The sequence below is a fragment of the Dendrobates tinctorius genome, unplaced genomic scaffold, assembly GCF_039654945.1.
Source record: "Dendrobates tinctorius isolate UK_male_01 unplaced genomic scaffold, ASM3965494v1 ptg000084l, whole genome shotgun sequence".
Taxonomy (NCBI): Eukaryota; Metazoa; Chordata; class Amphibia; order Anura; family Dendrobatidae; genus Dendrobates; species Dendrobates tinctorius.
Window position 1 is genome coordinate 6,942,080 of NW_027361752.1, and position 16,861 is coordinate 6,958,940.

Consider the following 16,861-nt stretch of genomic DNA (forward strand, 5'->3'; position numbering starts at 1 on the left):
TGTTAGGGAACCCCCACATGTGTTCAGGCTGTCTAGCAGCCACAAATCATGCAGCCGCAGGGACTAGAACATAATATACGAGCACACCCGAGATACTGCGAGCATGTACGGGTGAGACGTCATCAGAGCATGTTAGCTCATCACTATTTCTCAATGGTAACTTTAATAACACAGCAGGAAATGCTACTAAGCATAAAGTACAGGTTTTATGACAATGGCAGGCAGTTACCTGGTGATGCACACTGCAGCAGCGTTACAGATTTGCCACCGGGGGCAGCACACATATCCAGGACTCTCTCTCCATGGCGGACACCCAATGCCAGCACTGGCAGCAGGGAAGAAGCGTTCAGGATGTAATACCCTTTAATCTCCCCGATTTGGTGGCGCTGTGAAGGAAATTTCCCAGGATTCCTGTTGATGTAGCACTTCAACGATGCAGGAAAGGTTTGATGAGTGAGCTGGTGGTAACCGCACATCGACAGACGCTTCTCCGTCTCCAAACTGCACTGGAAATTATTAAGTAAGACGGCGTACTGCCAGAGGCGGGGCGACGTCAGCACTGCCCTGAGGATTGCATACATACAATTACACTCATATAGACGTCACAGCAATATTATTCCATCATTATACCAACTTTTATCTAAAATCATGATTCATCTCTACCGATAACAACCAACGTTCAAATGTAGAAAATGGAGTGTTTCCCATTGTTGACAGTAGTAGTAGACAAAACCTGCTGGGAGACAGTGTAACGTCACCATAATAATGTGAGGGTAAACAGTAGATGGGGAGGAGGGAGGTGAAGCTGCAGCTTCTCCATGACAACAGGGTAAAAGAGGAAGGGCAGCAGAACCAGTAGGACCACAATAATCTGAGCCTATGTGGCGGCTTCTTCTGTTGTTGTGCTATACATTCACAGGGTGAATGTAGTGATGAGCGAGCATGCTCGGGTGCTAATAGATCATCTTCTGTGTGCTCTAATACGATACTCGAGTCCCCGCGGCGACATGTTTCGCGGTTGTTCGACAGCTGAAACACATGCAGGCATTGCCTGTTTCTTAAGCAATCCATGAATGTGTTGCAGCTGTGGAACAACCGTGAGACATGCAGCCGCAGGGACTCGAACATAGTATTAGAGCACACAGAAGATGATCTATTAGCACCCGAGCATACTCAGATAACACCTCACCCAAGAACGCTCCAAGACAGCAAACGGAGAATACCTCTCAGAAGCTCATTTAATACATACTTGCCAACTCTCCCGTAATGTCTGCACGGCTCTAGAACAAGGGGAAACCTTCTGACACCTCATGTCAGGGTATGGGCACACAACATCTTTTAGATATACTTAGGTAAAGCAGCAGTCTATTCCATGAAGCGGTTTTGCCATAGTTGTAGCGGTGGCTCCACTGGTGGCGCCTTTTTTCTCGAATTTAAACTATTATTTCTTTTAACTACTAGATTGTGTCCGAACCCTGAGGTTGTACCAGATTCAGGAGAGCTTCATCTTCAGACACATGGTGTCCTGTCCTCCAAATGCATATTTAGGGGCACAAGACATTGAGGGTGGAAAAGCGGCGGGGTATCCATAAAGTGGGTGTGGTGTGGGGTCTGGAGTAAAGTTTCCGTTGCCCGGTGTGGTCTTCAGGTCAGGAAGATGCTAAGTACACTCCAACATGTCGTCCTCTTTCTGCCATGATTTTGGAACTTGATGGTAAATCTTACCTGACTGTCTGCCACTGATCCCCCAGCTCCTGTGAATACGCCTTATCGAAGTGATCCAGCACGACACGGCAAATCTGTCTTCTCAGCCGTGCCATCTATGGAAACATAAACAGATAAAATTTAGGACGTGCCAAAAAAGTGGTGCCCTGACCCTACCGACGGCACCCGCCGCCTCCCAATGTCAGCAGTGGTGTTGTGCCCGGATATTTCACCACCATTATGGATTACTTTGCTTATCTGCATTTGTATATAGTCCGTGTTTTACTAAGATGCACATAAAATGCTGGCACATCATAACTAAAGAAAAAAAAGGGTATTCCCATCTCCAAAATCCTATCCCAATAAGTAGTAGGTGTAGTAATAATAATAATATTAGCAAATACCTCCAATTAGAAATGTAGTATAGTTCTTCTGATTCACTACGTCGCTTGCCCCATGTGCAAGGCAGTGTAGTAACTTAGGTATCCATGGTCACGACCACTAACAGCTAACTGTCACTATACGAGTGGTCGTAAATTGGAGGGATTTCACAATATTATTACACTGACTACATATTGGGATAGGGTCTTGGAGATGGGAATACCCCTTTAACAGACCAACCAAATATTATACATTCATCTACTGGAGGTAAAGCAAATTGTATAAGCCCACTGTCACACCGTGCGGTAATGTGCCTGGCTGGAGTACAAGAGCAGCGGATACAGGGGAGAAAATGAGCAGATCTCCTCCCTGCAGCTGCTCGCTGCAGACGTCGGGGCGGCACAGAGAGCGGATACAGGGTTACAGTCATCACACACACAGCTCCTGGGGACACTACACACACACACACACACACACAGACAGAGCTCCTGGGGACACTACACACACAGCTCCTGGGGACACTACACACACACACACACAGACAGAGCTCCTGGGGACACTACACACACAGCTCCTGGGGACACTACACACACACAGCTCCTGGGGACACTACACACACAGCTCCTGGGGACACAACACACACAGCTCCTGGGGACACTACACACACAGCTCCTGGGGACACTGCACACACACAGCTCCTGGGGACACCACACACACACACACACAGCTCATGGGGACACCACACACAGCTCCTGGGGACACTACACACACACACACAGCTCCTGGGGACACCACACACACACACAGCTCCTGGGGACACCGCACACACACACTCACACAACTCCTGGGGACACTACACACACAGCTCCTGGGGACACTACACACACACACACAGCTCCTGGGGACACTACACACACAGCTCCTGGGGACACCACACACGCGCACAGCTCCTGGGGACACCACACACGCGCACAGCTCCTGGGGACACCACACACACAGCTCCTGGGGACACTACACACACACACACACAGCTCCTGGGGACACTACACACACACACACACAGCTCCTGGGGACACTACACACACACACACACAGCTCCTGGGGACACTACACACACACACAGCTCCTGGGGACACTACACACACACACAGCTCCTGGGGACACTACACACACACACACAACTCCTGGGGACACCACACACACAGCTCCTGGGGACACTACACACACACAGCTCCTGGGGACACCACACACACACACACACACACACACACACACACACAGCTCATGGGGACACCACACACAGCTCATGGGGACACTACACACACACAGCTCCTGGGGACACTACACACACACACAGCTCCTGGTGACACTACACACACACAGCTCCTGGGGACACCACACACACACACTCACACAACTCCTGGGGACACTACACACACAGCTCCTGGGGACACTACACACACAGCTCCTGGGGACACTACACACACAGCTCCTGGGGACACTACACACACACACACAGCTCCTGGGGACACCACACACGCGCACAGCTCCTGGGGACACCACACACACAGCTCCTGGGGACACCACACACACACACACACAGCTCCTGGGGACACTACACACACACACAGATCCTGGGGACTCTGCACACACACAGCTCCTGGGGACACAACACACACACACACAGCTCCTGCGGACACTGCACACACACAGCTCCTGGGGACACTGCACACACACACACACACACACACACAGCTCCTGGGGACACTGCACACACAGCTCATGGGGACACCGCACACACACACACACACACAACTCCTGGGGACACTATACACACAGCTCATGGGGACACCGCACACACACACACAACTCCTGGGGACACTATACACACAGCTCCTGGGGACACTACACACACAGCTCCTGCAGACACAACACACACACACAGCTCCTGGGGACACAACACACACAGCTCTTGGGGACACAACACACACACAGCTCCTGCGGACACAACACACACACAGCTCCTGGGGACACAACACACACACACAGCTCCTGGGGATACTACACACACACAGCTCCTGGGGACACAACACACACACACACAACTCCTGGGGACACTACACACACACAGCTCCTGGGGACACAACACACACAGCTCCTGGGGATACTACACACACACAGCTCCTGGGGACACTACACACACACAGCTCCTGGGGACACTACACACACACAGCTCCTGGGGACACCACACACACACACAGCTCCTGGGGACACTGCACACACAGCTCCTGGGGACACCGCACACACAGCTCCTGGGGACACTACACACACACAGCTCCTGGGGACACAACACACACACAGCTCCTGGGGACACAACACACACACACAACTCCTGGGGACACCACACACACACACACACAGCTCATGGGGACACCACACACACACACAGCTCATGGGGACACTACACACACACAGCTCCTGGGGACACTACACACACAGCTCCTGGGGAAACTACACACACAGCTCCTGGGGACACTACACACACACACACAGCTCCTGCGGACACAACACACACACACAGCTCCTGGGGACACAACACACACACAGCTCCTGCGGACACAACACACACACACAGCTCCTGGGGACACAACACACACACACAGCTCCTGGGGACACTACACACACACAGCTCCTGGGGACACTACACACACACAGCTCCTGGGGACACAACACACACACACAACTCCTGGGGACACCACACACACACACAGCTCATGGGGACACCACACACACACACAGCTCCTGGGGACACTACACACACACAGCTCCTGGGGACACCACACACACACACACACAGCTCATGGGGACACCACACACAGCTCCTGGGGACACTACACACACACACAGCTCCTGGGGACACCGCACACACACACTCACACAACTCCTGGGGACACTACACACACAGCTCCTGGGGACACTACACACACAGCTCCTGGGGACACTACACACACACACACAGCTCCTGGGGACACTACACACACGCGCACAGCTCCTGGGGACACCACACGCGCGCACAGCTCCTGGGGACACCACACACACAGCTCCTGGGGACACCACACACACAGCTCCTGGGGACACCACACACACAGCTCCTGGGGACACTACACACACACACACAGCTCCTGGGGACACTACACACACACACAGCTCCTGGGGACACTACACACACAGCTCCTGGGGACACTACACACACACACAGCTCCTGGGGACACTACACACACACACAGCTCCTGGGGACACTACACACACACACAACTCCTGGGGACACCACACACACAGCTCCTGGGGACACTACACACACACAGCTCCTGGGGACACCACACACACACACAGCTCATGGGGACACCACACACACACACAGCTCATGGGGACACCACACACAGCTCCTGGGGACACTACACACACACAGCTCCTGGGGACACTACACACACACAGCTCCTGGGGACACCACACACACACACAGCTCCTGGGGACACCGCACACACACACTCACACAACTCCTGGGGACACTACACACACAGCTCCTGGGGACACTACACACACAGCTCCTGGGGACACTACACACACACACACAGCTCCTGGGGACACCACACACGCGCACAGCTCCTGGGGACACCACACACACAGCTCCTGGGGACACCACACACACAGCTCCTGGGGACACTACACACACACACACACACAGCTCCTGGGGACACTACACACACACACAGCTCCTGGGGACACTACACACACACACAACTCCTGGGGACACCACACACAGCTCCTGGGGACACTACACACACACACACACAGCTCCTGGGGACACTACACACACACACAGCTCCTGGTGACACTACACACACACAGCTCCTGGGGACACTACACACACACAGCTCCTGGGGACACCACACACACACACACAGCTCCTGGGGACACCGCACACACACACAGCTCCTGGGGACACCGCACACACACACTCACACAGCTCCTGGGGACACTACACACACAGCTCCTGGGGACACTACACACACAGCTCCTGGGGACACTACACACACAGCTCCTGGGGACACTACACACACACACACACAGCTCCTGGGGACACTACACACACACATAGCTCCTGGGGACACTACACACACACACACACACACACACAACTCCTGGGGACACCACACACACAGCTCCTGGGGACACTACACACACACACAGCTCCTGGGGACACCACACACGCGCACAGCTCCTGGGGACACCACACACACAGCTCCTGGGGACACCACACACACAGCTCCTGGGGACACTACACACACACACACACACAGCTCCTGGGGACACTACACACACACACAGCTCCTGGGGACACTACACACACACACAACTCCTGGGGACACCACACACAGCTCCTGGGGACACTACACACACACACACACAGCTCCTGGGGACACTACACACACACACAGCTCCTGGTGACACTACACACACACAGCTCCTGGGGACACTACACACACACAGCTCCTGGGGACACCACACACACACACAGCTCCTGGGGACACCGCACACACACACAGCTCCTGGGGACACCGCACACACACACTCACACAGCTCCTGGGGACACTACACACACAGCTCCTGGGGACACTACACACACAGCTCCTGGGGACACTACACACACAGCTCCTGGGGACACTACACACACACACAGCTCCTGGGGACACCACACACACGCACAGCTCCTGGGGACACCACACACGCGCACAGCTCCAGGGGACACCACACACACAGCTCCTGGGGACACTACACACACAGCTCCTGGGGACACTACACACACACACAGCTCCTGGGGACACTACACACACACAGCTCTTGCGGACACTGCACACACACAGCTCCTGGGGACACTACACACACAGCTCCTGGGCACACTACACACACAGCTCCTGGGGACACTACACACACACACAGCTCCTGGGGACACTACACACACACACAGCTCCTGGGGACACTACACACACACACAGCTCCTGGGGACACTACACACACACACACACACACACACAACTCCTGGGGACACCACACACACAGCTCCTGGGGACACTACACACACACACAGCTCCTGGGGACACTACACACACACACAGCTCTTGGGGACACTACACACACACAGCTCCTGGGGACACTACACACACACACAGCTCCTGGAGACACAACACACACACACAGCTCCTGGGGACACAACACACACACACAGCTCCTGGGGACAATACACACACACAGCTCCTGGGGACACAACACACACACACAGCTCCTGGGGACACAACACACACACACAGCTCCTGCGGACACAACACACACACACAGCTCCTGGGGACACAACACACACACACAGCTCCTGGGGACACAACACACACACACACAACTCCTGGGGACACTACACACACACAGCTCCTGGGGACACAACACACACACACAGCTCCTGGGGACACAACACACACACACAGCTCCTGGGGACACAACACACACACACAGCTCCTGGGGACAATACACACACACAGCTCCTGGGGACACAACACACACACACACAGCTCCTGGGGACACAACACACACACACAGCTCCTGCGGACACAACACACACACACAGCTCCTGGGGACACAACACACACACACAACTCCTGGGGACACTACACACACACAGCTCCTGGGGACACTACACACACACAGCTCCTGGGGACACTACACACACACAGCTCCTGGGGACACTACACACACACAGCTCCTGGGGACACTACACACACACAGCTCCTGGGGACACAACACACACACACACAACTCCTGGGGACACTACACACACAGCTCCTGGGGACACTACACACACACACACAGCTCCTGGGGAAAGTCTTAAGGAGGTGAAGTATTTTCCTTAGGCCGGGGTCACACTAACCTGCGCAAAATACGGTCAGTATTTTACAGGCGAAATACGGATGAATGACCCCTAAATAGGGCTCCGTATGTGATCCGTAATCAAGGTGTGGTCGCGTATTTTGTGCATGTGTGCATCCGTATGTAATCCGTATGACATCCGTATGGTGAGATTTTCTCGCCTACTTGCAAAATGGACATATAATGGAGCCCTATGACAGGGTTTCTAACAGAAACCAAAGAATAGATATAGACACATAGAATGCATATATATATATATATATATATATATATATATATAGTGTATATATATATATATATGTATTCTATGTGTCTATATCTATTGTTTCGTTTCTTTATTAAACCTGTCAGTGTGCGTTTACTGTATAGCGCACTGAATTGCCGGCTTTGCTAAAAGACACCTGGTGCGTATTTCTCGCAAGTCACATGTGTGGTCCGTGTGTGGTCCGTATTTTTTGCGCACCCATAGACTTGCATTGGCGTACTACAGCCGTAGTACGCTGATAATCGCAGCATGCTGTGATTGGCACGGAGCCTAGAATGCGGATGAGAAATATACGGCTGGTGCGAGGGACCCCATAGAGAATCATTGGTCCGTGTCTAATGCGTGCTTTTAGCGCCTCTCACTCGGCCGTATTCCTCGCCAGTGTGACCCCGGCCTTACTCATCAACCCACCTGAGTAATGGTGAAATCTCTGCCAACAGGGAATTTCCATAATTGTGGGTTGCATGTGGCAATAAGGATTCGTCAGCCTCCACTACTGGCTGCAGATACTTCACAAGGCAGTGACGGCACACTGTGCTTTCTGACTTGCATTACAGTGAAACCACAATGACCTGGCATCTCCTACTTGATTAGCCTTTGGCTCTCCACTTTGCTATCTCTGGATATTATTGGATTATGACCTGCCCAGATTTACTAGTATTGTAGTATTGCTAGTACCAAAAAAGAAGCCCATAGACAACGGCGGCCACACAGTCCCTATCCCCAGAACACAGGGCTTAGCTCACATCCACGTCGCTTTGCTGCAGGTGTTTCCAGAGCAGAGGCCTCGGTGGTCTGATATCTTCACATCACACTGGCCATATATATGTGTATATACACTCACTGGCCACTTTATTAGGTACACCTGTCCAACTGTGTGTTAAGACTTAATTTCTAATCAGCCAATCACATGGCGGCAACTCAGTGCATTTAGGCATGTAGACATGGTCAAGACAATCTCCTGCAGTTCAAACCGAGCATCAGTATGGGGAAGAAAGGTGATTTGAGTGCCTTTGAACGTGGCATGATTGTTGGTGCCAGAAGGGCTGGTCTGAGTATTTCAGAAACTGCTGATCTACTGGGATTTTCACGCACAACCATCTCTAGGGTTTACAGAGAATGGTCCGAAAAAGAAAAAAAATCCAGTGAGCGGCAGTTCTGTGGCCGGAAATGCCTTGTTGATGCCAGAGGTCAGAGGAGAATGGGCATACTGGTTCGAGCTGATAGAAAGGCAACAGTGACTCAAATTGCCACCCGTTACAACCAAGGTAGGCAGAAGAGCATCTCTGAACGCACAGTGCGTCGAACTTTGAGGCAGATGGGCTACAGCAGCAGAAGACCACACTGGGTACCACTCCTCTCAGCTAAGAACAGGAAACTGAGGCTACAATTTGCACAAGCTCATCGAAATTGGACAGTAGAAGATTGGAAAAACGTTGCCTGGTCTGATGAGTCTCGATTTCTGCTGCGACATTCGGATGGTAGGGTCAGAATTTGGCGTAAACAACATGAAAGCATGGATCCATCCTGCCTTGTATCAACGGTTCAGGCTGGTGGTGGTGGTGTCATGGTGTGGGGAATTTTTTCTGGGCACTCTTTGGGCCCCTTGGTACCAACTGAGCATCGTTGCAACGCCACAGCCTACCTGAGTATTGTTGCTGACCATGTCCATCCCTTTATGACCACAATGTACCCAACATCTGATGGCTACTTTCAGCAGGATAATGCGCCATGTCATAAAGCTCGAATCATCTCAGATTGGTTTCTTGAACATGACAATGAGTTCACTGTACTCAAATGGCCTCCTCAGTCACCAGATCTCAATCCAATAGAGCATCTTTGGGATGTGGTGGAACGGGAGATTCGCATCAGGGATGTGCAGCCGACAAATCTGCGCCAACTGTGTGATGCCATCATGTCAATATGGTCCAAAATCTCTGAGGAATGCTTCCAGCACCTTGTTGAATCTCTGCCACGAAGAATTGAGGCAGTTCTGAAGGCAAAAGGGGGTCCAACCCCTTACTAGCATGGTGTACCTAATAAAGTGGCCAGTGAGTGTATATATATATATACACATATATATATATATATACACACACACACACAGTATGTATATATATATATATACACACACACACACACACACACACATACACACACTGCTCAAAAAATAAAGGGAACAGGGGATCAGGGGGGGCGTGGCCTGGAGCTCATCCATGTGAGACACAGGAAGAGGGAGCTCCTGTGAGGATTCCACTAATCCAACTAACATCTCGACTAATTCAAGTCATCCTGACGTACATCCATCGGATAACTATATCTGACATGGTCTGGAGCATTTAGAGTCCAAAACCAGGAGTTTTGACCCACCCAGTGCCGAGATATCATCTGAGGCCTACATCTTATGTGAGGCCTTGAAGCCTGACTGCTAAATTTATACAGCATCCAAGAAGCCTGCTCCCTTCAGCCAAAACGCTCCAATACCCTGGGGACTTAGGCCTAAGTCACCCACGCCTCAGCACAAGACAACGGAGGACCCCCGACCCATCATCCGGTAGAAGAGACAGCTCGGCACGCGGAGGCATTCTCCAGCTCCAGGAGGCAGGCCTGCAATCAATAACGGCCACGGTTTGCCCCCTTTCCACACCGCAGGGTCCCAGCGCCGCGAGCAAGAAGGATCCTTCAAACACGACCCATCACCACTAACAGCTGGACCCTGGGAGCCTGTGAGTAGCATCCCCGACACACGCCGCACATTCCCTCCCCTCCCCAAGCACTCACCCGGAGCAGAGCGCCGCCCGTGATAACAGCCGCTGTACAGTTTGAACGACAGCCGTGGCCGCTGCGGTCGCGGCGGGGAGCGGGTTAGGGGCACAGCGGATCACGTTGGGGCTACTGGCAGTGTCGCCGGCAGAGGCCCCGCAGCCGGAGAAGCGGCGTACCAAACACAGACAGGCAGGTGCTGCTGGCGTTGTCTGCGCCGTCGCCCCGGCGGCCTCGGTCGCTCTCATATTAATAAATATAGTTGCGGCTCGCCTCTTCTCTTCCCCTTGCATCAAGCACTGCAATAGAAGTGCCTGGGAATACATAGTAACCTGCAAGTAAGCGGCCAGCTACAGCCTTGGTGCCCTGTGTCAGCCATCCCTCACTGTTACATAAACAGAGCAGTGAGGGGAGAGGGGCTGAGCTCCCATAATTATTCTAATAGACTTTGCGTGTCGGTATTTGCACAGAAGAGGAATCAGGGGCTGTGCACCTTCCCTTCGCTTCTCCTGTGGACTATATAATTCGCAGTAACAGCCCTAATAAGTCACTGGTGTGTGACAAGGTCAAAAGGAGTAATCAAGTAAGCAGGAAGTTATTCTGAAAAGAGCCCCCTGCTCATCTGTAATTTGGGAATGTAACTTTCTGAGCATGTGACCTCTCAGAATACAATGTCGCCTGTATAAAGCGAGGGCCCCCGTTCCCACTGTTCCAACCCGGCTAGAACAAAGATCCCACGGCTACCAGCACCTCCACACTCGCGTGACTCATTGCTTCACTCATTGACCATCGGATGGGGAAGGCCAAGTCCAGTAAACGAGGACAACCAAAACGAGTCACTGACTTTTTTTTATCAAACCATTCAACCTCGGAATCATCTAAAATGGCTCCATCATCGCCCCGTTCGTCTCGCTCGTCCCGCAGAGGTTCCTGTGCGTCCTTGGATACTAAAAGCGCAGACAGGGATGACACCCCGCTAACTCACAGCAGCATGAAGAAGCTGCTCTCCTCCCTCAGAGTCTCCCTGCAGGAAGATATGAGGGTTATGGTGGCTGATCTGAGGGGAGAGGTAGCTGAACTAGGAGGTCGCACAGATAAAATAGAGAACAAGCTGGTAGACCTAATTAAATCACATAACGACTTATTAGATGCGCATGAGTCTCTACAAGCTACATTAGAGAAAGTGCAGACCAAAACTCTGGATTTGGAAGACAGATCGCGACGAAACAATATCCGCATCAGGGGGATAGATGAAGCGATCCAACCTAAAGACCTTCGATCCTTCCTTCAAGATTTTATTAAAGCCGCTATGCCAGAAGTTGAGAGAAAGGATATGATCATAGACCGCATTCATCGTGTCCCTAAACCTCCTTCCATTAATTCGAACCTCCCACGAGACGTACTCGCCCGAATTCATTTCTACGAACTCAAAGATGACTTTTTATTTCGCCTTCGGGGGAATCCCTCTCTGCCACAAAATTTTGCTCACCTGAAGGTCTATGCAGACCTCTCTCCGGGAACCCTAGCTTTGAGAAGGGAATTTCAACCCTTCACATCTACTCTCCGTGATCAGCAAATCCAATACGTTTGGGGATTTCCCACCAAGCTAATTGTTCGCAAAGACAACACCTCTCATGTCTGTCTCATCCCAGCACAAGCGGAGAAGCTCCTCATCCAGTGGGGTCTGCATCTGCCAAAAAATGCACAGACACATCTGTCTCATCCTTCAGCCGTCCAAGGTCGCCATATCGATCCGGAATGGTCGACAGCCTGAAGATCTACATGGACTCTATGTGGGTTCGGTTTCTCGCATTCTTTTCTACCCTTTTCTTCCACGATTCTTCTCTCTATACTAATTCTACCTTTCACCTTCTTTTGCTGTACCCTTCTTCTACTATTCTATGCTTTTCTGACTGTCTCCTATCTTTGAGCCGGCGGAAATTTCGCCTGTGAGTGATCATTATTCGCTCTTTTCCGGTGTGACGTACTCACCTGAAGTTTTATTTGTCAAGAGAAATATTTGTTTTGGTTTATCTTTTGAATAATTAGTTCTCCCCTTTCCTCCCTCCTCAGACCCTACTTCTTACCCCACCTTTCCCCGAATACATTGCTACCTAATTAGTCAACTCTCTAATTAAGGTCTTTACATTTGGTGTTTATATTAATCTCTTGGTATCTCTTTTGAGTCATCATGAGCGTCTCTATTTTCTCTATTAATGTTAATGGGCTTAACTCACCTTGTAAACGCGCCTTGACGTGGCGCCAACTTATCAAATCTAATAGTGATGTAGTATGCATACAGGAGACGCATCTTTTACTAAAAGACAATTACAGAATGCACTCTGGGAATTACCCACATCAGTTCTTTGCTAATGGCCCCTCAAAAAAGGCCGGAGTAGGCATCTTCATTAAAAATACTGTGGCCTTTCTGCTGGGTGACATCCTCCGGGACCCGGAGGGGCGCTACATCATTCTAAATTGTTCAATCAACAACAGACCCTACACATTGGCCTCGGTGTATGTTCCCAACAGGGGTCAATCCAGATTCGTTCGGAAATTTCTGAATATTCTGCATTCGGTGGCCAGGGGCTCTAAATTAATCTGTGGTGATTTTAACGCCCCCATGCAGAAGCATCTGGATTGTTCAAACACCTCCATTTCCAGGGGCGAATTGGCCTCCCTAATCTCTGAAAATAATTACCATGACATTTGGAGATATTTACATTGTGGAGAAAGGGACTATACCTACTTTTCACCACGATTTCACACTTACAGCAGAATAGATTATATCTTAGTAGATAATTCCCTACTACCTCGTTGCATGGGTGCCACAATTGGGAACATATCTTGGTCTGATCATGCTCCGACCACTCTACAACTGGCAGATGCTGAAGCCATCAGACCCCCCGCAAAATGGAGGCTTAACGAATACCTGCTCACCAACCCCAATTATGCAGCCACTGTGACAGAACAACTTTCTGAATTTTTTCAAATTAACGACACTGGGGATGTCTCTGATGATACTCTATGGTTTTCACACAAGGCGGTCATTAGGGGGACATTTATCAAACTTGCTTCCCTGGCTAAAAAATTATATACAGCAGCTTTGCAATCGGCCACTCTGGAAATTCAAACTCTTGAAGCCTTACATAAGAGCACCCCGACCCCTTCCCTGTTAACCAAACTAACTAAGGCCAGATGTCAACTCCGCTCACTGCTACTTCAAAAAACTGAACACGCGTTGAAAAAACTGGGGGCGAAGTTTTACGGCATGGGTGATAGAGCCGGGGCACTATTGGCGCGGAGAGTCAAAAAGAAAGAGGGTCAGGCCAAGATCTCTCATCTCATTAAACCTGACAATTCCCTTATCCGTAACCCAATAGACATTGCGGATGAATTCAAACAATACTATGAGTCTCTTTACAATTTATGCGACAACCCTGAGGAACCCCAGCCTTCTCCCCACTCCATTAGGGCTTTCCTTGACAAAATATCTCTCCCCTCTCTTTCTGCATCACAACTAACCTTTCTAAATAGTCCCCTCACTCAGGAAGAAATCACACGAGCCATACTCTCCTCTAAAAAACACTCCACCCCGGGTCCAGATGGACTCCCATTTCAATATTATACCCAATTCCATACAATCCTCACCCCGTACCTTTACAGACTTTTTTCATTCTGGCAGTCCAGGGGCGAGGTTAAACAAGAAGGATTAGAAGCCATCATTGCCACCCTGCCCAAACCCGGGAAATCACCAACCTCCCCAAACAATTTTCGCCCCATCGCATTACTAAATTGTGACATAAAATTATATGCCAAAGTGTGGGCGACCAGACTAATGGAGGTACTCCCCTCCATAGTTGGGGCTGATCAAGTGGGCTTTGTACCTGGAAGGCAAGCCAGGGATGGCACGAGACGAATAATAAATTTACTCAACATTCTAGAACGGGGAAAAATCCCCAGTGCGCTGTTGTCCCTGGACGCTGAAAAAGCGTTTGACAGGGTGCACTGGGGATATATAGACGGAACCCTCTCCAAATTCGGATTCACTGGTCCAATTAAAAATGCCATCATGGCTTTATACTCATCCCCGTCAGCTGCAGTACGAGCATCTGGCTTTGTATCTCAAAAATTCAACATAACCAATGGTGTGCGCCAGGGCTGCCCCCTATCTCCTATAATTTTTGCCATTGCAATGGAGCCTTTGGCTACTTTGGTAAAAAATAATCCATGCATCCACGGAGTTCAAGTTGGCCCCTTGGAGCATAAAATTGGGCTGTATGCAGATGACATTATCTTCTCATGCACACAAATAGACTCTTCAATTCCAGAAATTATAAGTTTATTATCAGATTTCTCTGCTGTCTCCTATTATAAATTGAACCTCTCCAAATCTACAATTTTCCCCCTATATATTCCCAAAATCTCCCAAGAACATCTGAAAAAATTGTATCCTTTTACGTGGTCCCTAGATGGCTTCACATATTTAGGGATTTTCATCACTCAGCTCCACCGAATAGTTAAGATGAACTGCGACCTAATTCTTCAGGACATTCGCAGAGAACTAGATAAACTCTCTCTGGGCATATTATCATGGATCGCTAGGATACAACTGGTTAAAATGCTAATACTCCCCAAACTAGTCTATCTCTTTCGCTGCCTTCCCCTTCAGTTCCCTAGTGCTATTCTTTCACAACTACAACATCTTTTAGGCAAATTCATTTGGGGTTCCAAGCCTCACCGAATCTCCTCCAAAATAATGGTTCTTCCTTACACGAAGGGAGGGCTGGGAGTTCCCGATGTGCGAGCATATCACCAAGCTGCCATACTGGAAGCAGCCAAATTGTGGTGGGCAGACGACACTTCTCATCTCTGGATGCAAATAGAATCTTTTTTCTCCCCATCCAGATCCACCAAACTACTCCTCGAAATTAATCTTTTACAAAAATACACCTCTCCCCGCATACTGAACACAATGTCGTCCCTTTTAAAACTTTGGTCAGCCTTGGGACCAAAACACTTTCCGTCCCTGCACAGAAATGTATCCCTGCCGGCTCTAGAACATTTGGTTCCAAACCTATCTTTGGGGAAGTGGCGAATTGCAGGTATACATACCCTAAACAACCTTTTTGACATCTCTGGATTAAAACAATTCATGTCTATTTCCACATCCTTTTCCCTGCCCCACTCATGCTTTTATCAATATCTCCAAATCCGCCACCTCCTTTCCAAATGCAAACTCCCAGCCTGGTCTCTCTCGCCACTTGAGAACCCGCCCCAACGGTATTTTAAACCTGATCACCCGGATCGCCACGGTGTTTCAATATTATACAAGTCCCTCATTACCCCTACAGACAATGCAAAACTCCCATATATGAAAATTTGGGAAAGTCGACTTTCATTCTCCTCATCCCTGGAGGAATGGCAGGAGGCAGCTACTCACTCCTCTAAATTCTCAGCATGCATCAATCACCTGGAACAATCAAAAAAATTACAATTAAACTGGTATCTGTCCCCTTTACGTTTATCCAAATTCTCGCAACAGTCCTCTCCTTTGTGCTGGAAGGGATGTCAGCAGACGGGCTCAATTGAGCACGTCTGGTGGTTCTGTCCCAAACTAAAAAGGTTTTGGGCCACTACAGAGTCCATCCTTAAATCTGTACTTCAAATTCCACTTGAACTCTCGGGGCCCATGGCTCTTCTGGGCATAAATTTGGGGTCAATTCCGATCTCTCTGAGACCTATTGCGTGCAATGTTCTAATTGCTGCTCG

The 16,861-nt window shown here is 50.2% G+C and overlaps 1 protein-coding gene across 2 annotated transcripts in view; it reads right to left on the minus strand.

Moving 5' to 3' along the window:
- The window catches only part of NSUN3 (NOP2/Sun RNA methyltransferase 3), an 85,061-nt gene that overhangs the window by 56,617 nt on the left and 11,583 nt on the right, over positions 1 to 16,861 (minus strand). For both annotated transcript variants that reach the window (XM_073584419.1, XM_073584418.1), the window contains 2 exons: positions 1,726 to 1,820; positions 230 to 564 (listed from right to left, as the gene is read on the minus strand). In XM_073584419.1, coding sequence (XP_073440520.1) covers positions 230 to 564; positions 1,726 to 1,820 — 430 coding nt within the window. The remainder of the gene's footprint in view (positions 1 to 229; positions 565 to 1,725; positions 1,821 to 16,861) is intronic.